The sequence below is a fragment of the Haliotis cracherodii genome, unplaced genomic scaffold, assembly GCF_022045235.1.
Source record: "Haliotis cracherodii isolate W230 unplaced genomic scaffold, xgHalCrac1.p SCAF_8, whole genome shotgun sequence".
In the NCBI taxonomy this organism is placed as follows: domain Eukaryota; kingdom Metazoa; phylum Mollusca; class Gastropoda; order Lepetellida; family Haliotidae; genus Haliotis; species Haliotis cracherodii.
The window spans coordinates 25,580,324-25,605,096 of record NW_027266341.1 but is presented as its reverse complement, the minus strand read 5'-3'; the positions used below and the strand labels follow the sequence as shown (position 1 = coordinate 25,605,096).

General features: G+C 39.4%; 1 protein-coding gene across 3 annotated transcripts in view; it reads left to right on the top strand.

Annotated features, from left to right (window-relative positions):
- The first annotated feature begins 1,650 nt into the window (after positions 1 to 1,650).
- LOC139450430 (nuclear pore complex protein Nup98-Nup96-like) overlaps positions 1,651 to 24,773 on the top strand; it is a 54,360-nt gene continuing 31,237 nt past the window's right edge. Inside the window, exons 1-20 of one of the 3 annotated variants that reach the window (XM_071232127.1) lie at positions 1,651 to 1,815; positions 4,278 to 4,364; positions 5,186 to 5,218; positions 6,035 to 6,208; positions 7,313 to 7,453; positions 9,598 to 9,693; positions 10,355 to 10,503; positions 10,900 to 11,071; positions 11,989 to 12,185; positions 12,761 to 12,877; positions 13,313 to 13,466; positions 14,009 to 14,032; positions 18,129 to 18,396; positions 18,793 to 18,895; positions 19,505 to 19,654; positions 20,386 to 20,588; positions 21,793 to 21,897; positions 22,497 to 22,629; positions 23,206 to 23,410; positions 24,279 to 24,418. In XM_071232127.1, the coding sequence (XP_071088228.1) occupies positions 4,310 to 4,364; positions 5,186 to 5,218; positions 6,035 to 6,208; positions 7,313 to 7,453; positions 9,598 to 9,693; positions 10,355 to 10,503; positions 10,900 to 11,071; positions 11,989 to 12,185; positions 12,761 to 12,877; positions 13,313 to 13,466; positions 14,009 to 14,032; positions 18,129 to 18,396; positions 18,793 to 18,895; positions 19,505 to 19,654; positions 20,386 to 20,588; positions 21,793 to 21,897; positions 22,497 to 22,629; positions 23,206 to 23,410; positions 24,279 to 24,418 (2,619 nt within the window). In that variant the 5' untranslated portion in view covers positions 1,651 to 1,815; positions 4,278 to 4,309. Of the gene's footprint in view, positions 1,816 to 4,277; positions 4,365 to 5,185; positions 5,219 to 6,034; positions 6,209 to 7,312; positions 7,454 to 9,597; positions 9,694 to 10,354; positions 10,504 to 10,899; positions 11,081 to 11,988; positions 12,186 to 12,760; positions 12,878 to 13,312; positions 13,467 to 14,008; positions 14,033 to 18,128; positions 18,397 to 18,792; positions 18,896 to 19,504; positions 19,655 to 20,385; positions 20,589 to 21,792; positions 21,898 to 22,496; positions 22,630 to 23,205; positions 23,411 to 24,278; positions 24,419 to 24,773 lie in introns of all 3 variants that reach the window. The other 2 variants (XM_071232126.1, XM_071232128.1) reach the window with 2 other exon arrangements.

Sequence of the window (24,773 nt, the reverse complement as noted above, 5' to 3'; positions counted from 1 at the left end):
TAAAAATAACTAAGGGAGAATTTGTTATTTTCATAAATGTATTGTTTTAATTGATATATGGGGTTTTCTGGTTCATTGAATGATTTTTTTGTATATCAGATTCTAAGAAAATACTTTTTAGGTATTGAAAAGGTAAATATCATGTTATACAGCTACTTATGCGGTATAAATTTTAAAATAATGTCTGAAACATTTCTCTTCAAGTCTCCCTAGCATTGGGGGATTCCTCGCTACTATTTGTCTATCAACTAATAGCATGTATAAATGTGTAAACGGTTCTCTGTCGCCTAAATTGTTTTCATGCCCGAAAATCTTGGTTACCTCTGATGTTCATAAAAGCGTAAACAATAATAAGAAAACAACATGTTTACATGGATTAAGAAAGGTTACAAGATAGTTACTTTGATAAGATATATCTCGTTTATCAAAACCATGTAGGATAACGTGAAACATCAAGACCTTATTTCGCGGCTGCCCAGCAGGAAACCATTAGAATGTGCCTCAGGATGGTGGTCGTTACTGCCAGTTTTTGGTATTGTTTCCAAGAGGCTACAGGTATAAAAGCGTGTATCAATGGCAAGTTAATGCTCGCGCCATTGGGCGGTTTTTGCGAGCTTCAAATAATTCAAACCCTACGTTTCTATGATGTCATGATGTATATCAATATAGCTTTTAAGGAGTACACTAATGACACAGTGACAATGTCTCAATTTCACAAATGGCACTACTCATGTCTAGAACAATATTAGAATTAGCCCTGCTTGTCAAAATCCACACATTACCAATACAACAACACTCATGATATAACAGTTCCCCTTCCTACCTTAGTTCAGGGGCCATAGTGATGAAGATGATCAGAACAGTCTACCTACGGAATCTAAGAAGGGACACTGTCGCGTTATATTTACAAAACAAAGCATTAACTGATCAAATTAACCAACGCGTGACATTTTAACACTTTTACACATTATGATAGGTCAAAAATGAAATAATTGGTCAAAATGTCGCGCTTTGGTGAATTTTTTCTTTTTTTTTCTTTTTTTTTATGATCTTCGCGATTATATTGGTTTTATGATCTTCGCGATTATACTAGCGACGTGCACGTCCTGTTGCCGTTATGACTTTTGGGGGGCCGTTTTGACTATGGCTTGTCGCCATTTTGACTTTTTCTGTGGCCGTTTTGACTTTACCTTTTAAAGACGTTCTGACAGGAAGCCGGTTTGACCCGCTCTCTATATCAACATTACCACAGGATAATCATAAAATCTCCTAGCGCGATGATGGGTTATTGTGCAGTCCTAAATAAGCAGTGTCTCAGTTCCATTTTACCGCTGAATAAACACATGTCTTTCGCTTGATGCCAACTGCTGTTTATTTCTCAACGTTGTCATGTGGACAAGGCATATTGTTTGTGATGAAACGATAAAAAGCGTATGTTATATGTCTATATCTAAAAGATAGGTTGGCAGCTAATTATCATATACGTTTCTATGTAACATTTCACCCCTTCTGAGCCCTGGAAAGTACATTTTTGGTTTAAAATAATTACAAACGGGTACTGCTGCATTTGCGCCATTATTTGTAAGTAGTTGTAAGGATGTAGATTCTAGGTCAATCTATTTTTAGGTTACCCTGACGCCATTGGGGATCCCCAAACGTGCGTGACGCCATTTTTATTTTAGGCGCCATTGTGGGTTAGCCTGCCTTGAACTAGATTTGTGCAGCTGAATCGGGTTGCATTATGACAACATAGTAACTCTTTATAAACCCTTGAAATAAACAATCTGAAAATTATACGATCAAGGCATACACAAGGTGAGGGATGGCATGTTTCTTGGATTTTTAAATGTCGGTGCCGTTGTGATTATTTGAAATTGAAGTGTGATTTCGTTTCCACATTCGTGTCTACTTTCTGTTTACACTCAAGACACTTTCGTCTTTGAGAGTTACAGTGTGGTTTTATGTTTAATGTATCAACCAGTGTACGTATTATTTCATTACATATTATGTCATTCTAGAAGAAAATGAGTTGAAGGCCTATCTATCAGCATGCCTTCAGTTAGCCTGTCTCGGGGAGACCCGATCGAGATCCCTTTCCTGGTTTACTCAATGATCGACTATGACTTATACCCCGCATTCAGTGAATTGGGGCTTTAGATACTGATGTTGACTTCCAACGACAATTTCTTCCGAAGGCAGTTCAATATTGACTCAGCCGGAGTGGACAGGTCATGCAGAACCACACAGGCTAAATAAATACATCATTCGAAGTATCATATCTCAGTCGGCGTAGCCAACGTTTCACACACTATCGGTGCATGACGATGTTATTCAAGTATGTTCACATATGAGTGTTTTAATTATCAGAGCAGAGTTTTTCTCCTATTGTTGGGTGTGCAACATTATCAATTATTATGCCAATATGGAAAAAATATACCCATGCTGTATTGAATATAGGCCTATTATATTTTTCGCCTACATACAGGCTGATATATTCACTTTGTGCAAACTCAAAGAACAGCAGTACAAGTGGGTGTGCAACTTAATACGTTAGCATCTAGACAATACCTGCATCTAAAAAATAAGTTAAATTCAAAATATTGTCATTTTCATACTTATACTTATTCAGGGTTCACTCTAGGAATTTTCTGACATGGACCCTTCATGTGAAAATTTCAAATAGTACAGAGGTACGCCCATACAGCAAAATGTTAAAATGCCCCATTGTATTTAAAAATGTGGGCTTTTTTCAAATTAGGGGCTAAAAGCACAAGGCCTCGCCCTAGAATTATCACTGCCTTTTATATATATATATATATCTAACCTGGTGAATTCTTGACAAATGGTGATAAGCCTTTGAAAAATAAAGTAATCTCTACTGATGTATGTACTCTAGTCATAGGTTAGTATGTAACAATATGTAATAATAGGCATGATCATCATGATATACATGATATGCAACAAATATTTTTAAATGAGATGTCTTAGTCTGTAATTTTGTACTGCCATGACCGTCATTTGTTTATAGTCATTATTACTGTCATACAGAAAGAAAAGGTTGTGATAAAATACATGAAGACTTAAGTTTTCAAACCAAACATTACTTATTTATTAATCTGAGTCAGTGAAACTATGTTTTACTACCTCATGCATAGACAATCAGATATCAGTATTTACTATTTAACAATTAATTTTCAAACCAAATAACATGCTCATATATGTAGCCCAATGTACATGCATCTTTTTGTATAAATACACACCCTCTAGATCAGGTTCTCCTTAAATGCTGCATACAAGTCTACTGGCTTTTATTTTCAACAGTTTCTGTCGAGTACCTCTGAAGACGAGAACCATGTCTATGCATCCTCATGATGTGATTCTTATGTTATGGCTCAACCTATTGTAAAAAAAGTAAATCTTGGCCAATCACTGCTCTTAACTAGAGTTACCAGAATATCCTAACCTGATACACTCCAGAATCAATCCACATTCATCAGTAGGGGTATGCAATTTAACTAGTATATTGCAATACAGCTGTCAGCAATACCCATATCGCAATACAACCCTCGCATATCAAAATTTTATGAAATAGTTAAAGAATTTTTTTATATATAACTTCAATAAATTATATCTACTATCAGCTATCATGAGGCATTTGGATGGATTGAATTCCTATCTAAACCATGTAAACAACACACGCTTCACACTGTTTACATTAACATTCGATATTAATGACGTAATAGTTAGTCTTATTTATTCATGCTATTCATCACGCAATCTGAAGTCTGGATTATTATAGGAGTGAGTGAGTGAGTGTGTATGGTTTTACGCCGCTTTTAGCAATATTCCAGCAATATCACGGTGGGGGATATGGACTTCACACATCGTACCCATGTCGGGAATCGAACCCGGGTCTTCGGCGTGACGAGCGAACGCTTTAACCACCAGGCTACCCGACCGCCCTGATTATTATAGGAAGAAGTACCATTTGAACAGTACAAGCATATATAATTTCGGCCCCAAAACTTATTGCAAAATATATCTCAATACAGGTCTCCATATTGCGATATATTGCAATATGATCTGTGCCAATGCCAACCCTATTGATCAACAGGATGGGATTGACTTAATACATTGCCATATGTTCTGTAATATTTATCAGATTTGTTAATTTAAGCTGACAGTTATCCAAAACGTTGATAATTATGTGTAATTATTATTGATTCCTGGCTTGGATCATCTTTGCATATTTTTTATATATTTGTTTATATTTTCAGAATAACCATTACACTTTGTTGGTAGTACAGTGATGTTTGGACAAAAGCCAATGGGGTTTGGAGCTGGATTTGGCGGTGGCACATCTTGTGAGTATTCACTGAGGATAACACTATTTGCAGCTTGGTGTGTTCAAATACCCTGTAGTGAAAATGATGAAACAAGTATCCCAAGCTGTTCCCGTATCAATAATATTGTTTGCATGCCTGTATAGATTGTAATGATTTGACCCGTGAATATCTGGGGTAGAATAGATCTTCAGCAATCCATGCTTGTCGTAGAAAGGCGACTATGCTTGTCATAAGAGGCAACTAACGGGATTGGGTGGTCAGGCTTGCTGACTTGGTTGATGCATGTCATCGTATCCCTATTGCGTGGATCGATGTAAATCACTGGATTGTCTGGTCCAGACTCGATTATTTACAGACCGCCGTCTTATAGCTGGAATATTGCTGAGTGGGATGTTATACAACAACAAGCAAATGTAATGATTTCAAAACTTGGATGTTGTTTAATTATTATACCTATTTTGGGACTCCTTGTTAATGTTAGACCGTGTCACAGCAGCCTATGCTGGTTGTAAGACTCAGAGGGGACTAAGTAGATCAGATGTCAGGCTAGGTATCTTGGTTGATTAGCATATCATAGTTGTTCATAATATCAATCACTGGATTGTCTTGACTAGATTTAAGTATTTACAGGACGCCACCTTATAGCAGGAATATTGTTGAGTGTGGCAAGAAGCAGACATGCAGTAAATATACATAGAGTCGTGAAACGTCTTATTTTTTTAATGTGTCCCACAAAGTTGCATTTAGTGTCCATTGGTATGTGATTTGTATTCCTGTTCCATTAATTATGTTGTCATTTATAAGACATTAAATTTATAAGTCATTCTATTCTTTTGCAGCCACATTTGGAAGTTCGACACCATTTGGACAAAGTAAGGAATTTTCTTAGTCTCTTTCTAAAGTTTGTTTGAAAAGATAGAATGATTCTGTATGTTTGTTTGTCATAACCTGACCAATTAACTAAGTGGTCATCGACAACATTGACATGCTGCACCCTGTGACTTTAGCCACTAGTCCAAAGCCCGTGTCTAGTAAAATTTTGTTTGGTCTAGTAAGCTCAGCTGATGATAGTACTTATAACAGTAAAATCAACTGAAAATGATGTAAAGAGATATGTTGGGGCTAGGAGACTCAAATGTTTTGGGCACAGACTGCAGCTGATCAATCAGCCTTACCTCTTGATGAGTGAAAATTGAAAATATGAAGTGTAGGTGATAAAAGCATGTATCATGTTAAATTGGGTACAATGTGTGAAACCTATTTCTGTTGTCCCCTGCCATGATATTGCAGGAATATTGCTAACAATGGCTAAAAACCACATCTTCATATTTCTTATGTGCTAAGACCCGTGAAGATTCCGGGGTAGAATAAGTCTTCAACAACCCATGCTTGCCGTAAAAGGTGACTTTGCTTGTCGTAAAAGGCGACTAACGGGATCGGGTGGTCAGGCTCGCTGACTTGGTTGATGCATGTCATCGAACCCAATTGCGTTGATCGATGCTCATGATATTAATCACTGGATTGTCTGGTCCAGTTTCGATTATTTACAGACCACCGTCCTATAGCTGGAACATTACTGAATGCGGCGTTAAACAACAAACCAACCAACCAATCTTATGTGCTAAAATGATGATAAGTTGTTGCTTGCTCTTTCACTCATCTGCTGGATGTTCCATGATCTATTCCAGATAACAACTCGTTCGGGAACAAGCCAGCTGGAGCTGCTGGATTTGGAACGCCAGCCTTTGGTTCGACAACGCCAGCCACAGGAGGCTTGTTTGGTGCAAACAACAACACAAGTACTGGAGGCTTGTTTGGCCAGACTAATGCAAGCACATTTGGGAACCAGTCAACAGGGTTCAGTAAGTTACGAAATTCTACAAAAATGGATAACATGAATGTATTTTTCCAGCAAGTGATGATGATATGCACCCAATGCTGATTTCAGTTTAAGAATCGGCCCCCAATGTCCCATGCTTGTCATGCATCGCATGCCATCACAGTTTCATTAAAATCAGACCTTTCACTCCAATATGATATCTTTCTGCATTAGTGAGTGAGTGAGTTGGGTTTAACGCCGCTTTTAACAGTATGACAGTTACATCACGGTGTGTCCGCTTAATGTGGGAGGAAAGCCCAAAGTGATGCAAATCAAAGATGTTTACCTCTTCAGTGAAATCCATGAGCACAGTTATGGTGCTAACAAACCTAACACAAACATAATCAGGGTGAACCAGGATTTAAACCCACAATCATATGTTTCTGGTGTGCCCAAGCGACACAAGGTGAATCGCGGTGCCTTAGACAACTGGGCCACCCGTCCGTCATAGAAGGTTGCGTCAAGTGAATTAGTGTCCCATGTTTCTAAATTCTTGCTCTGTGGTAGCGGAGCATTCAGACAACCATAATGGATTTCTGTATCTCAAAAACTAATATAATCAAGGAGTTCTGAAAAGTTGCACTCTGATATTGTTGTGGATATTTACACATCCTGTCTTTTCTGAGCACAGTGGTATCTACACTCCAAAAGGTGTACTATCCCTGTATGTTTGTGTTCTGTGGCAGGTTTCCTTTGCTAAAATTGCAATTTCTGTATAGGGGTTGGAAAAATTTGAAGCCAAATTGTATTAGAGGCTGACATCTGAATGGTTCAAGAACACATCCATAAGGGTCACATGACTTAATATCATGCCTATGGGAGAAGTGTCTTCAGATCTTTTTGCACAGAGGAATCGTACCCGAGTAAAACTTTTGATGTCATCATGCTTTAGTGTTCAAAGCGGCATTTAACACTCACTCACTCACTCACTCACTCACTCACTCACTCACTCACTTTAAGAAGAGATATATTTTCTTTCATGTATATTTGTAATGGTTAATGATATATTTTGGTCATTCAGAACCGAGTTTCATATTACTTACTAATTTCGTGATAAGCATTATCCAAGGGACATTGTTTTCTTCAGATTTTGGCAACACTCCCAGCACATCAAGTGGAGGGGCTGGAGGGTTGTTTGGACAGACACAGACTCAGTCAGCAGGTGGGCTGTTCTCAACACCACAGTCAACCACGTCAGCTTTTGGAGCAAAGACTCCAGGATTTGGTGGTAAGAGAGAATCATTGTTTCTATCGCTAAGTGATGCTTTTGAATGTGGAGTCTTCAGCTAATGTACCTGAAGGTGTATCATGGTTCTAGTCCTAGGTTATCAACCTAGAATGCTCAGAGTATAATCAATGGCATTTTATCGGTCATATCCATGGGTTCCAAAGGCTTTTACCATGACATACAAAAGTAGGGGTACAAGGTACCCCCAATAACTAATTGTAAGGGTCCCTGTGGGCAATATGGGGGTCCGGTCAGGTAATGTAATGGTGTAGTGTACAGTATGTTCAGATCATTACTTAGAGCCTGCAATGAATCAATGATCATGTGGACAGTGGTCATGATTGATGGATGAACTAATAGACACCCATAACTGGTCTTGATGGGCTGTAGGTACAATGAATATTTATTGTGTGTCCCGTGGGATGCAGTATTTATTTTTTCTGCGTCCATTCTATGCATTTGTGCATTCTGAACGCACATTTGTGCTTCGGGTAAAACCCTGGTTCCACTAAAGTGGGAAACGTCCTGCATCACTTCAGCAACGGTAGACACCATTGGTCATATCAAACTGGTCTGCAGCTCATTTGGTCTAGTGGATATGCATTACTAGCCGTGGGAATAAAGCAACTAGTCTGTCTTGATTGTTACCAATCTCAAGCTTGTGACCAGGTTCTTATTCACCCTATGGACCAATAATCTTTACAGGACTTTACAGTGTTGTCACTACCCCTGTGTTCAGTACATTCACCCTGGGGTCAACTGCAGTATTTGGGTCCCCACTTCATATATATAAGCGCGCATGCGCAAGCATGCCGAAATCTGTTAGGAGGCATTTTTTAGCAATAAGGACCCCAAAAATGAGCTGGACGTGAAAAGTATAGTCTTAAACTCTGCCCCTGTGGGGGTCGAGAGTTTTACAATAGAAAGTGAAGCCGAATTATTGTACTGTCAACTTCTTGTTGTTTGTGGGCGGGACATAAATGACGAAAGACGTCACGTGTCTGATCATGTGACTTTCCATATATGGACTCGTTACTACGAAAGCAACTTTGCTCATAACTTGTAAATTCATAAAGTGTGGCTTGTACAAATAAAACGGAGTCGACTTGGAGTACAGTGAAGACATCTTTGCATAGGTATGGGGCGAATGCGGGAATGTATGATAATTATTTTGTTCAAATCATTATCAGAAAAGAAATATTTCAGTTGTTCAATTGATCAGTTTCTAAGTTCACCGGACGTGTTTACATTTATTAACTTAGGAAGCAAAATGATCGTTTAAGAAAAAGATGAAAAAGAAGCAGAAAAGGAAATTGAACTAGGTCTAGATGGATCCACAGACTTAGGTCCTAGAATCTATATGACAGTAAAAACGAATTCAACGTTTCAAATGATTTGTTTGAATGAGAAAGTATCTATCGATGATCATTTTCCTATGAAAATTCACATGCTTTCATGAATGAAGTTATACCATATTGCCATTACCCCCCGTATTTTTCTTTAAAAATGTCATAAAGGTGGGGTTATACCTGCCTTGAACCCCATTGTGTTGTCCGCCCAACAAAATATAACAGAATGAACTTACCGTCGTGCGATTTATTTGAAAAAAGGGGGGTGTAACCCCCCTTACCCCCCATTTTTACTTTAATATTTCAACAAGGTGGGACAAACCCCCCTTGTACCCCCTGTGTGTTGTCTGTGTAAGAAAATACTGAACATCAGACAGCATTCGGTAGAAAAATGGCGGCCAACAAATCCTCTCGCTTCGACCGTAAATAACGAACTGCGCATGCGTGAAACGTTTTTCATTCGACAACTTCTGTAAACACGTAAAAACATCCGAAGTGGGGACCCAAATACTGCAGTCTACCATTCACCCTGCACACTCTAAAGAACCCACTCATCCGTTGGTAGGTATCCAATTGGTAGAAACACGAATTCTTTTCATGCGCCCAAAACACCAGTGTCAAAACATGTGGTGTCACCCTGGGCAAGTAAATTTGTTTAAATGTGCCTCTAATAACATGACCCTTTCATGCATGATGGTTGAACAATGGCTGGAATTTGTCTGCTGCAATGTGAGGCTTCTGTTTTCACTTAACAAGTTTTTAAAATTTATCGACATTATCCATTTGCCTTGTCAGGATTCGGGACTTCCACCGCTCCTGCCGGGGGGTTGTTTGGCCAGCAGAACCAGGCAAACACAGGGGGGATGTTGTTCGGTCAGGCTGGGGCAGCAGGTGAGTGTTGAATCACATGATGAGCCAGTACCTATTCCTTCTTACGATCTGTACAGTAGAATTTTATGAATATATGGACATGTTAGCATTTGAAAGTGGCACTAGTCCTATAATCCTTGCCAAACTGCCCAATAATTAACAATGATTAAGTATCATAAGGACGAGTAGAAATTTGCCCTTAAGGGTTTTGCTATATGTTATCATTTTATTAAGAACTAGTGGACTAAAACTGTTAGTTTCTATCGCTTCATATTTGCAAGGCTTATTTGTCGGAGAGAAAGTTTACTCGTCAATGTTTTTGGACTGAAAAAGTGTCATATTGAAATAATTGTCCCTCGTATGCAAGAACTTACTGCTATTAAAATGCATAATAGTTCTATGCATACTTTACAAGTGTCTCTTTACACTGGAATTCTTTAGAATTACAGTAATTTGCTGTAAAATCGTACCGATTAAATGCAACAGCTGAAGTCTTTGTTGTCTCTTGAAATCATACTGGAAATAAAGCTATTGCAGCAAATGGGTGGTGGGTATTTATCATAATAGAAAAATAATATTAAGGGAAGTATAATACACCAGATAATCAAACTGTACTGTAGTATACAAATCAAATTTCAGTCCTATTTAGCTCCATATTACAATATTGCATTTGTCTTGTCAGGGTTTGCTAACAATGCCAATGGCACTACAGTCAAGTTCAACCCTCCAAGTGGCCAGGATACAATGATGAAGAATGGGGTGTCCGCCAGCATCAATACAAGACATCAGTGCATCACAGCCATGAAGGAGTATGACAACAAGTGTCTTGAGGTACTTTTGACAACTCAGGATTTTACTTCCACCTTTAAAACTACTGGTCAAGGGACTCCAATAATTAATTTCAAGGGTCGCTGCAGGAAATATGAGGGTCCTGTAAAGTATTGAAACAGTTTCGTGTACTGTTAGATTTAATAATTACTTTACTTCACTCCTAAAACTTGCACTTAATAATGACCCGTGTCAATTTCACATTTCCTCACACAACATAAAGGTGCACCAGTAGTGCACCAGTAGCGATTTGCATCGTGTTTAACATGTTTAAAGCTCTTGAAACTGTTTCGGTAGTTGAATGAAGACAGTGATTGAATTGTCACACCTGTGCAGTCAAATCCTACAAAGGACAATTCTGATGTAGTGTGTTAATGTTTTCACCACTCTGTGATTCAGGAACTGAGACTTGAAGACTATCAGGCCAATCGGAAAGGCAAGCAGCAGGGTACTGGGGGTGCTGGAGGTGGTTTGTTTGGTTCTACTCCGGCAACGTCCAGCACTGGCTTCTCCTTCGGCCAGCAACCGCAGCAGCAACAGCAACAACAGCAGGCATCAACAGGCTTTGCCGGTCAGAATAGTAGGCCACACATTATTTCTCAGCCTGAAATTAAAACATTGTAGTGCTGTAAAATGTAAACGATTCTGTTCCCTTGTCTTGTTTTTAATCCAGGAACTGTTACTTGTTAAAGACCATTGTTTTGTGATTTTCCTCATCACTGGTATGGTATGGTCAGTGTTGTAGTAAATTGTTTGTCTTGAAAGAATATGCATTAAGATTGTTGCAGTGAACTATGAGTACAGGGATACACACTGGGGGAAAGTTGAATGAATGAGTATAAAGAATTTTAAAGAGCACAGCATTTCTGTTAAACAACACCTTGTTACAGTTTGTCAACATGTATGTGTTTTCATGGGATATCCATCCAGTAAATGACATTAAAATCAAGACCCTTGAAGATCTGGGTTAGAATAGGTCTTCAGCATCCCATGCTTGTCGTACGAGGCGACTAACAGGATCGGATGCTCTGGCTCTCTGGCTTCTTTGATGCATGTCATTGTATCCCTATTTTGTTGATCGATGATTATGATGTGAATAACGCTTGAAGAACATGTTGTTAATGCCTATGTTGCAATGATTGCATGCTTTTATGAAACTGGGATTTTTGACAACTATTACAAACAATGAAAAGTACAAGATTGAAGGTAGTGGAAAAGAAATACCAAAACACAGGCCAGAATGCAACCAGTGGTTTATCCATGTTAGCCTATGTATGTGCAATGCATGACAAGTAACAGTCAATGTGGGTATAAAATGGTTCAATCAAGATGCAACTGAACTGCACTCTTGGTAGTTGAAAATGTGACCATTTTTGAATTTGTTTATCTCTTATTATTTGCTTGACCCCTCAGTGACACTGATTATATTTGTCAGTTGCTCCCAGCTCTGTGAATGCCCTAACACCAGGTCAACATTTGATGTTTCAGGCTTTGGTACAAGCACATCTACAGCAAGCACTGGCTTGTTTGGCCAGACCAACCCTCAGGCTAGTGGTGGAATGTTCGGTCAGAACAAGCCTCTGTTTGGTGGCGCCAGTACCACCACAACTGCCAGTACCTCTGGCTTTGGATTTGGAAATACCAATCAAGCAGCAGGGTTGTTTGGACAAAACCAACAGAATAAGGTATTCAGAACTCAAATTCCTTAAGCTTACGATATACAGGGAAAACATGTGTCGTGTTAGACATTCCAACGGTAAGCATCCAGAACTATAACCACGGGAAATCCAGGCCAGAACAGGGCCCCTACAACCTATGCTGGTCGTAAGAGGTAACCAAATGGATCTGTGGTCAGACTTGGTGACTTGCGTGATTTCATTGTGTGTCATTGAACTTTGACAGTGTGGTTTGTTAATCACAATATTGATCACTGGATTGTCTGGTCTTGATTGTTTACCATGTTTACAGTCTGCGGCCTAATAGCTGGAATATTGCTGATTAAAGGTTTAAACAACACGACACACACACAATAATAAACTTACGGGGACTAAACAAAGAGAATTTAACTTGATTCCTGTTTCGTTTTTTCTTTTAGACAAATCACACATCCCAAAGTTAGACTGTGATGTTGAGGAGTCTAAAACAATGTGTCTCAGGAGGATGAAACACTGTTTTTGTTTTATCTTCAATTTGAAAATGCAGTTTGACTTTCTTTGCATATGGTGCTAGTAATACTGATGTTTATTTGATTTAATTACAGCCTCTGTTTGGCACGGCTACTACTCAGTCCTCTTTGTTTGGTGCCAACACAAGCACGGCGCCAGCAACATCATTCAGCTTTGGTAACACCGGAGGCTTTGGCACGCAGGCACCATCGGTACGTTGAAACGGATGATTTGACCACTCTTTTCAAACAATGAGATTGCGATACATATTTAGGTTATTGTTTCTTCTTTGTTGCGGCGACCTGATTGGCCCAGTCATCTGAGGTGCCACAATTCGATGTGCAGAGTTGCATCCCTTGGGCGTGCCAGAAACCTATGATTGTGGGTTCGAAGTCTTGTTCTCCATGATTATGTTTCTAGGTTTGTCACCACCAAACCTGTGTTCATGGGTATTGCCAAGGTGCTAACATCAGAGATCTGCATCACTTAGGGCTTTTCTCCATATTAAGCTGATGTGCCATGATACAACGGGAATAATGTTCAAAGCAGTGTTATACTCACTCACTCACTCACTCACTCACTCACTCACTCACTCACTCACTCACTCACTCACTCACTCACTCACTCACTCACTCTCTTGCTTCTAGACTGGACTGTTTGGCAGCAAGCCTGCAGGATTTGGAGCAGCTACAACTTCAGCGCCAGGATTTTTTGGTCAAGGTGGCAATCTCTTTGCCAAGCCAACAACAACTTCCTCCTTTGGATTTGGTGGTACGAATACAGGCACAGCAGGCTTTGGAGGTCAGTGCCGATTTGAATCCCTCTTCTATCTGCACCATAGCTCATTCACTGAATAGTTGTGTCTTATGTTTCGTCACCTAAAAAATATTTGACAAAAGAATACATATTTTAAGATTATTTGGGCAAATGTTTGGAACTAGAAGAATGTCGCAAACAATGATTATTTTCCTGTGGACATTACATACACAGTGATAAGATGTTCTCCACCTTTCACCGTTATCTGTACAAAACTATCACTAAAGAAAAGGAAAATATTTTTCCTTGGTGTTGAATTTTGCCCAAACAAAGAAAGAAACATCAGACACTTTTTTCAAATTTTGTTTTCTTTTGTGCTTAGGGATTTCAACTTTGCTTTTCTTAGTGCTAGTATTTAAGTCTTGACAAGTCACAGTTACTTTCCAGTACAATATTTGCTATTTACAATTTACCGAAAAGCCAATTTCCTCTTTCTTCCTGCCATGGGCACATGCAAACACTCCTGGATGCATTCCTGATATGTAAAGTGATAAGTCAATAATGTTATTTTCTAACAATGCATTCAGGGTTTGGAGGTTTTGGTTCAACAGGTAGGTAACAGTTTAATGGTATTCTCATGCTGCCAGCCCTGCTTACCTGTTGCCTCATTTGCACATGCAGAATCAGGGGACGTAGTGTTATTATGGGTTTCAGTTTTGTGTCTGTGTGATCAACTGCTTGCTGTAGCATGTGGATGAACATCTCTTTTGTATTTTTGGTGACTAGGAGATATGTAAATTTGTAACATGTTTTGGTAAAGGGTGTTTGTGCTAAGTAAAATACTGCAACCATCTGTTGCCTTTGGCCAGGATCTTCTTTGTGTGCAAGTCTGTCCTCAATTAAACTCTTACTCAGGGTTAGAAATATTGTTTTTTAACCCAACTGCAAGAATGATCTGCTACACACAGTTGCCATCTGTCTAATGGTTAAAGTGGTTGGCCACAAGGAAATGTCACTGGTCCCACTTGAATTTTTTTTGTCAGACTGGTGGACTTCAAAATTCAACACCCTATGCTTGTCCGATGTAACTAGTGTGGTGGACATGGTGGTTATAGACCTGTAACAGGCTGTGGAGTTGCAGGAAGACTGACTGTGTGGCAATGCATCCTTTGGCATACAACGCCTTTTGAAACACTTGCTGCTTGACACATGTACTTTCCATGTTTACCATTTGTTCCACATTTCTTAAAAATTAACAATTCTCATGAAGCACACTCACAAGTCATGCTTTACCAAATGCGATGCATCACAAAGCAGTGTTTAAGGCCAGACACGGCACCTTAAATTAACATAATTGCTTCAATATGTCAAAATCGAGATTTTGATTTTTTTCGCATATATAATACATGTACTTTGTGATGCAACATGTTTTTTACGATATTGTGTATATTTACTGAATAAAAAACGTTATTTAAATCATAATGTGTGGTATTGTTTTTAAATATGATCGTAATCAATGTGGAAAACCCTGAACTTTCACCCATGACAACGCCCCCGCAGCTGTAACGAACCCCTTCATGTTATACATCGATAGAAAGCTGATCGTTTCCGCCATCTTTCTGTGCAAAAACATTCTAAAAATAGATATTCCACGTGAGGCTATCGTCGGTTTTTCCCGCGAGTCATTCGTACGTAAATTACCATTTAAGGAGAAATATCCCGTAATGCAACATTCGGGAATATTCGTTCGATCCAAATAAAGTAAAACGTATCCCACAATGCAACATTCGGCTTAGCAACAAAACACCGGTCTTTTCCGGTAGGTATACAAAATGGCGGCTGCTTTGCGAAAGATTGACAGGCAAACATCGTTTTTGATATTTTCTTAACTGAAAATTGTTGTATTTTTTTAAAATGAGGTCAAAACACGTGTCACAACACGCCAATGGTTAGAATAGGAGGCGAAGGGCAAGTCAGTTGAAGCAGGCACGTTCGAAATGCGGTGTTAGAGTTACGACCCGTGTTGACTGCGCGATCATCCCCGTGTCAGATTCTGACAGCTTGGACGTTTTAGATGCATCGGAATCATCCGGGGACCACGCCGTTGGGGAAAACATCCCCGTTGGAGACAATGAAGGTGAGAATTTTTTTTTATTGAATGCAACTTCACGCAGCGACATAAAACTATCAAAATTTAAAGCTGCTGAAAATATCAAATCTCCCGTGCTTGACAATGATGAACCAAAACCTCAATGGATGTCTATTGACATGAGACAAATGAATTTTTTTTTTCAAGAGATTGAATGCCTATCATGTCACGAACAGGGGTCTTTTATTGTTTGAAAAGAGTGACAATTTTGATAGATTTGGATTTGCTGTAAACGTTATGTCAAAACTGTCAGATGTGTGTTGCAAAAAATTACACTTCACAAAGGTCAGGTAATCAATCTGGTACCAATCCCTTTCAGGTCAATGACATTTTTATGCTCTGTCAGAGGTAGGACTTGGTCATGCTGCAATGAAAAGGTTTTGTCTGTTTTTTGGAATGGAAGGTCTCCATCCTAAGACATTACAACAAAAACAAAACATTCTTTCACAGGTTGTTGTTGAAAATACTAAGGAAGTTTTGTCAACATCAGACATTGTCTCGATGCAGAAATTGCAGAAAAGATGGTACCTGTGTATCAAAGAATGTCTGATGAAAACCTCCTTAAGAGGATGGTGAAAGGCAAGACACAGAATGCTAATGAATGCTTGCATTCCGTGATCTAGTCCCGTTGTCCGAAGACCGTCTTTTTGGGTGCAAGGCGGTTGCATCGGGCAGTGGCGTCTGCAATAGCTTCGTTCAATGAGGGTACATGTCACATTACTCAGGTAATGAACAAGCTTGCAATAGAAGCTAATGAAATAACAGCAGCTTCTATTGAAAGACTTGATAATGTGAGAACCCTCAAAGCAAGGAAACAAAGCCAGGAGACATCTAAGATAGAACGTAGTGCAAAGTGGGAGGCTAAAAAAAGGGACCGAGTTCATGTTGAGGCAGCTGAAGGCTTGTTGTATGGTGCTGGGGAGTTTTAAGTCCTGTTATTTCTTTGTACATGCATTGTTTTATGTATCTTGAATACATCCCATCAGTAAACTAAGATCTTGTAACTGTTTAATAGGTGCTGAAGGAAGAAAACCATATACAAACTTATTTCCTCATTTTCTCCATTAACGTCATTTTGGATCTTAGTGAACATAGATCTCAACCGTTATTGGCCCGATTTGGATGAAATTTAGTGTACATATAGGCAGAGGATTACTTTACGCAATAACAGAGAGACTTTTTGAAATTTGTTGGCCATTTTGATTTTAAAAAATAAATTATGGGTAAAAATCAACCTAAAAAATGGGAAATTTTGAAAAAATATTTTAAAAATATATGCCAGTCTTTTTTTAATTTTTCTTTCTGTCATTGCACCCAACACCATACAAGCTTTGTTATACAACTGAAATTTTATAAATATCTTTATTGGTCTTAGAGAAAAACTGAATCTAATTTCCATCTTTTTCAGGCTTGCGGCGGCCATCTTGGATGTTTCCATGGCAACCGGTGGCAACATCACCTGGAAAAGACTCTATTTCAATTGTTAATATGTATACCTCCAAGTTGTAACCAATTAAAACTAACAAATACTTGTGAAGCATTTTGTCAACTGTAAGGTGCAGTGTCTGGCCTTAAGAGGCAGTGAAGCGCATATGTAGACTCATATATTTTGATCTTTCAAATTAATTCTTCAGGGCCAAGTGGTCACTAGACCTTGTGACTGAGGAATGAAATAACCAACCTGTTTACCCTAAATTCGTGAGAGCACAGAACAATCATGTAGATAATATTTTGCATCAAAGTTTACTGTTGATTTCTTGGGCACTGAGCAAGAAGACTTTACTCTCAAGGTGACCCCTTTTTTTTGGCCTGCCAAATTTGATCTGCAATGTTGCATCATCTTGGTTTGCCTGATGCAGGCCCAATTACTCTGTGGGCCACTTTGATATTTACTACTACTGTGGGATCTTCCAATCTCTGATTCCAGGAATACTGTCTTCCTTTCAACTTTATTACTTCTTTTTTCAGGCTAAGCTTTGGGAAGATATGTTTAACTCACAATTTGATTGCATTGTCTTCCACTGTCAGCTGATTTGTTGTTGTGTGCCGATATATAATATATATGTATATTTACGCTACTAGTTACTTAGTATTTACGTGTATATGTTTTTAACGCTTTACAAGGCTACATAATTTTCTGTTGCGTAATGCTTATTTCTGTTTTGAAAGGAATCGGATAATAATTATGAAATTTTGGTTTGTATACCATAGTGAAAAGTTTCATGTATTTATGGTTTTAAATGGCATTGAAGAGACACACAAGATCGGGTCTTGTTTATCCTAAAGTAGATTTTTTTCAATTCGAGTTTAAGAAATCCAAAATCATTTGTAGAATCCAGAGTACTGAAGCAACTGCAACACATTCAAATTTAGATACAGGCTTAACAAGGTTACAAAACAATCATGTTAGACTTGCACCAAAACCACTTGTCCATTACAAACGTGTAGGTCAAGCATTTCCAGAAGAATCTTTGATTGCTATTAGTTTATATACATTTTTCCTGACTGGTGGAGTGTGAGTGATATAGAATAACGAAGTCCTTCAATCTTACCAACAGCTAACACAGGAGGAGCTGGTCTGTTTGGCAACAAGCCAGGTGGTTTTGGAGCGGCTGCAGCCTCCACATTAGGGGCCGGAACAAACTCCTTCAACTTCGGTCAAACTGGACAGACTGGTGCAGGACTGTTTGGGGCCAACAACATGAACAAGCCTTCAACCTTTGGCTTCAACTTCAACAGCGGTCAGACTACAGCGTCCACAGGTTTTGGAGGTGTAGGAACTGGCTCCGGCTTCTCACTTGGAGGAAACACCAGCACGCTGGGAACGTGAGTAGACACCTTCATACTTGGGGCTTTTCATATTCACTTGGTCGACGAGTCTAGTACGGAAGGGAAATGGTTCGATCCATGGCTCCATTCTACCGAAAATTGTTAATAGATGGTACTTGTTGTTACCCTGCCTGGTGTCTGCCGTTAAGGAATGAAACAAGGACTGGTTGGCCGAAGAGTATTTTGTATCTTGAGTAGGGTATCCTTGTTAAACTGTGACATGGTATTTCAGTGGGCTAACCCTAGCACTATAAAGCCAGAATTAGTCCAGACTAGTACAGTAATCTTGAACTTGACCTTAAACCCCATCTCCCCTCAGCTATCATATTTACAATTATTTAGCAATTTCACATTTGCTGTCACCAATGTCGTGGATGCTATTGCACGTTTCAGGACAACCAACCCATCAGCAAGCAACAACCAGCTCCAGCAGCAGCTCTTGGCACTCACCAGCTCACCGTTTGGAGATTCCCCTCTCTTCTGGAATCTCAAACAGGTCAGTACCTGTACACTGACTGCATCTTTAATTCCCTCCACTGCAAGCAGCTTGCATTTGGATGCAGACAGGGTATCCCAGTAGTGAAAGACAACTCTACCCATCATTCAGATGTTCCCACAATCACACCAGGATCCTTTGATCAATGGTTGGAGTCCTAGATTTAAAAAAATTGTGAACCAAAAGTGGTAAATTAAGGTGTAGCATCATCTAGCTTAAATGCCATGATGTTAGTGAAATACTGATGAAGGTGTTGCTAAACTCACAAGTATAGTGTAGTTCCGGCAGTGTTAATGTAAGGAATGTCAGTTATACATGTGTCAAATTGTTTTGTTGGAAGTGGACAGTGCAAATATGACAGTTTCTTTTAGATACACAATCCTATGGATATTTGAAAATGCTATGAATTCTTTTCACCCACCAGTGGCAGTTATTGACAATGTTCAAAGTGTTATATGTAACTGAAGCTAGATACTATCGTGAGTTCACCAATTTAAGAAATGTAATTTGCCATGTCAAGAGCCTGCTGTGGCTTTGAAATGAAAAATCTGTGAAAAAAGCAGGTTAAAAAAATCATCCATGTGAACATTATCATCCCTTTTGTGCCAGAACTCTGAAAAAAGGGAGGAAGTTCTTAAACCAACCAACCCTGCTGCCCAGAAAGCAGCCCTGAGTTCTTCGAGTCAGTACAAAGTGAGTCCTCGACCCACGGCCAAGATCAAGCCCAAGTCACTACACTCACTCATGAATGGAAGCAAGGTAAGGCAATCCATAGTAATAGAATATGTTTGTTTCACATTTTCCCTGATCCTTCTTGCTGTGTAAACCACTGGTTTGTTGGGTATAAATTTAATTGTGTACAAGCTGCCATGTCATTGCTGTGGTATAAAATATTTCTATTGCAACTGCCTCCACAGTCTAATGAGTAGAGCATCTGCCCCTCGTCATACCAAAAGATGTTAAAAGATGGTACTTGTTCTTACCCTGCCTGGCACTCTGAGGGGTGAAACAAGGCCTGGTCTGATCAGGCAGTATGATGTGTCTGAGTGGGGTGCTCATGCTCATGCTCATGCTGTTTTTCAGTCAAAGTGTTTGAACTGGTATGCTGATCTTACTAGGCTAGGGTGCTCAGGCTCGCTGACTTGGTTGATGCATGTCATCATATCCAAATTGCATGCATAGACTGATGCTTAAGATATCCATCACTGGATTGTCTAGTCCAGACTCAATTTTTTTACAGACCACAGTCATATAGCTTGAATATTGTTGAGTGCAGAATAGGTCTTCAGCAACCCATGCTTACTGTAAAGGCAACTATGCTTGTCTTAAGAGGCGACTGACAGGATCGGGTGGTCATGCTATCAATCACTGGATTGTCTGGTCCAGATTTGATTATTACAGGTGATAATACAGGTGTTACTATATTTGGTACTACATGTACAGTGATGTATGTGATGGTGGATGTATAAGTGAGTGTGGCTTTGTTTCAGTCTCAGTTATTCGAGGGGTTGGAGGATGAGGATTTCAGTTTTGGCAATGACACGTTCATGCCCCGTCGAAGTGTGAAGAAACTGACTCTGAAGAAAGTAAATGGAGACTCTTCCAATATGAGCAGAGCCTCATCACAGACTGATGAACAGCCAGACCTACAATCCTTCAGCCAGGACACACCCAGACCTAAACCTATCACAAGGTTAGTGTAGTTCACATTACAAACTAGTTTTTAGAGTTGAACAGTTTTTAGCTACCGGATTTGTGAGAAAGAACTTATCTTTCTTTGTCTGTTAAAAGTACGTTTGATGCTGTCATTGGCCCTGGTCAAAGTGATTATTGAGCAAAGAGGATCTTTACGCCTACTCTATATATAGACCTTGTGGAGATTCCGGATAAGAATTGATCCGCATCAGCCTATACTGGTTGTAAGAGGTGACCAAATTGATCTGATGGTGATGCATGTTATCGTATCCCAGTTGTGTAGATAGTTGCTCATGATGTCAGTCACTGGATTGTTTGGCCCAGACTCGATTATTTACAGGCTGCCATCGCATAGGTGGAATATTGCTGAGTTCGGCGTTTAAGAACAAACATACAAAACACACTTTAATGTAGACTTGTGACTATAGTATCATTAAAACTGTTTTGGGGACAGGTACCTGGCTCCTCTTACACAAATCAAACTTAGCACTAAGACTATCAAAACTCCCATACTCGAACATACTTACAAGAATCGTTCCACTGAGATGCCTGCACTGGTTTCGAATGTCAAAATTTGAATGCAGTTCATCACTTGATTCATTGTTTTTCAACACACAGTGTTCCCGTAAACTGGTAATTACCTGGTTTTTACTGGTAAAATTAGGCTTGGACCAGAAATTCATGTGACTGCCAGTCCCTTCGGACTGGCAAATAAAGTACCTTATAAATCTGTGATATTCATTACAAGTATATTTTTCAAACGAAGTCAGCTTGTCTGTTACCATTAGAGTTTCCTCTTGTTGATTTTTAGTGCAAGGAACTGACATTTCACTTTGCTTCAAGGTTAAAAATATATTTGTAGTGACTTGAAATATTTAAAAAAAAAGAGAGAGAAAATTGTGACTGAACTTGATGTGAATGATCTGTAGATCTAACTTAGTTACTTCAGAGATGACGTCATTGAACATGATGTTGAAAGAATTATAACCAGGAAATTTTCATATGCTTTTTTTTTTATTTGTTGAAAGTTGGGACTGACAAAAATTAGGGGGGACTGGTAATTTTTAGAGTTACCAGTCCACCTGGATTGGCAGTTTCAAGAGCCAGTGGGAACACTCATACAGCCTGTCGAATGATAGGACTGCATCTGAAGTCATTACAATTCCTTTATCACATTGAACAATTGAACACGTTATTTACAGAACACTACAAGCTGACTTAGATCGTGCGGCCCAGAGCCCGGACACAGAGCCAATACTCCGTACAAAGAGCATCACAGAACCTACCAGACACTCTCCTATCAAAGAGTAGGTTATCTGCAGTGAATTTTCATCACTTATTTTTTGTCTATAGGGGATTCCAGTTTAGAATTTGTTCCCAGCATCCTATGCTTGTCATGCTAGGAGATTTAATAGAATGGGAGGCAGCCTGCCCCTCATATCAATCACTGGTTTTACACACTGCCAACGTATAACTGGGGTATTACTGTGTTTTGCATTAAACAACAAACAATGACAACCATGTATTGACAACCATGTATCTACTGCCCAGTGTCTGAGACACTGCAGCTTGCTGTGCAGATTTGTTATGCTGTCCCAGGAACCACTTGTCTGGAGTTTGAATCCCAGGTTCACCCTGATTATGATCCATGGTATTTCAGCCCCATACCCATTTGCAGTATCTTTGACATCCAGTATTTTGTTCTCTCCTCCCACATTATGCTGACACAGCAAGAGGTAACAAAACTTCTGTACATAGCTGTGTCGGATTCTTAAAATTTGTAGGTGATATAATTCCATTGGTTTGAAAGATTGACCTTGACATTGACCTTGCCCTCGACCTTGCCTTCGACCTTGCCCTATTGCCATTGTTCTGTGAAGCTGTAAATTATCCATCTTTCTTTCAGTGCCACCAGTCTGGATGACACTATTGCTGCCCTGACTTCCAAGAACAAAGTTCTGTCAGGGGACAGCCATTCTGACATGAACAAATCTCACAGTGAACAAGATCCAAATGTCTCCATAGAGCCCCAGGCACAGGTAACAGTTGCAGGGCCATGTGGAATAATTGAAACAAAAGCTCTCGAACAGCTGAATGTGTTTAACATAAACAATAAGTATAGGTGTATTTGATTTGACCTGTGTTTGAAATTTAAGGATTCCTTGAGGTGTTCAGCTAGAATATTCAACTTGGGATCCCTTTGATGTTAGACTTTTCACATTGGCGTTGAGTTTCAAACATTGTTTACCCTATTTCCTGGAAAGGCATATTGAGCTTGTATTTCTTCCTTTCATTCTTATTCTTGATAAGTAAATGTATTTATGATTCTTGCGAATATGATGCCGTTTCTTTGTAGCCATAAATCCTGTATTTTGGCTGTGATCACACTGTAAAATCTTCGGGTTTTCAACAGAGGTCCTCTTCTCTGTCAGCTGAACACCCAACCTCTTACACGTGTGTAAAGCGGGAACACCTCACTTCTGTTGTTGCTAAAAAATTAAGAACATGATCGGGGAGAAAAAAAAGAAGAAAAATAAGGTTCAACTGTCCTGTCCTTATAAATTTTGTAAATTCTGACAGCAGTGGATGGGTAGTTAATCTTTGGTTTTGTTTAGATGGAGGACTTCGAGCCCCACCCAACTGGAATCATCTTGACCCGACCTGGCTACTACACTAGTCCGTCACTAGACAGCCTTGTGGAGTTGATGGATGAGAATGGAGATTGCTTTGTGGATGATTTTACCATCGGACGAGAAAATTATGGCAGTCTCTTCTTCCCTGGTTCAACCAATGTTTCCAACTTGAATCTGGATGAAATTGGTAAGAAAACTGATATTGATTGCAAACAAGTTAAAGTTATTGATTTATGTTATATCTTGTCTGATGAAATTTGGTTAAGCTTTACTCAGATTCTACCATCTGGTGAAAGTAGTCAAATTATCATAAGTATTTATTTTCCAAACAGATTATTGTAGGGCATGACATGTGCTAGTTCGTTTAGTTGTCAACCCATGAAGATCCAGGGGTAGAATAGTTCTACAGCAACCCATGCTTGCTGCAAAAGGCGACTGAGCTTGTCGTAAGAGGCGACTAACAGGATCATGTGGTCAGGCTTGCTGACTTGGTTGATACATGTCATTGTATTGCGATTGCATAGATTGATGCTCATGATGTCAATCATTGGATTGTCTGGTCCAGACTCGATTATTTACAGACCACCGTCATATAGCTGGAATATTGCTGTGTGCGGCGTTAAACAACAAACAAACAAATCATTTAGTTGTCCTCTGACCAGTGAGTGAGTGAGTGAGTTTGGTTTTACGCCGCTTTTAGCAATATTCCAGCAATATCACGGCGGGGGACACCAGAAATGGGCTTCACACATTGTACCCATGTCGGGATTCGAACCCGGGTCTTCAGCGTGACGAGCGAACGCTTTAACCACTAGGCTATCCGAACGCCCCCCTCTGACCAGTGAAACTGTTGAAAGATTACTGTTTTCTCAAGCAAGTTATACTTGTTAAACCACCAGTCACCACGTATTCATGGTATTTCTGTGTTTTACATATCTGAGGGTTTGTTGTTGCAGTGGTTACTTTCTACTGTTTCGTTTCCAAATTCAAGTAAATAAATGATTGTTCACTTCGATGAAAAAGCAGAAAATTCTAATGCTCATTTTTGCTGACAGTTCATTTCCGGCGTAAGGAGGTGATAGTGTACCCCGATGATGACCAGAAACCCCCTCTTGAGGATGGGCTCAACAAGATAGCTGAGGTAACATTGGACTGTGTCTGGCCCAGTGACAAGTCCACAAGGTCTCCAATCAAGGTAAGCCACAAGACCCACTGAATTAACACTGGCATATATATGTTTGTAAGTGAAAGTGTTGGAGGTGCCAGTTTCTCTATTGAAACAAACTTCATTTTATCAAAATCAGTTTCAGTTTCGAATGATGTGTTCGTCAAGGAAAACCTGAACTGTCTGAACTGATTTTGTTAAGCTGACATTCTGGAGGGTTGACAACAGGGTAATTGATAACATGCTGATTGTTTGTCATATGAGACACAGGAATCCCTGTTTGTGGATTTTTCTGGAATACTGAGTAGTGGATGATGATGATGATGATGATATTGAGGATGATGATGAAAACGAGGATGAAAACCTTGTATCACTGTACCATAAT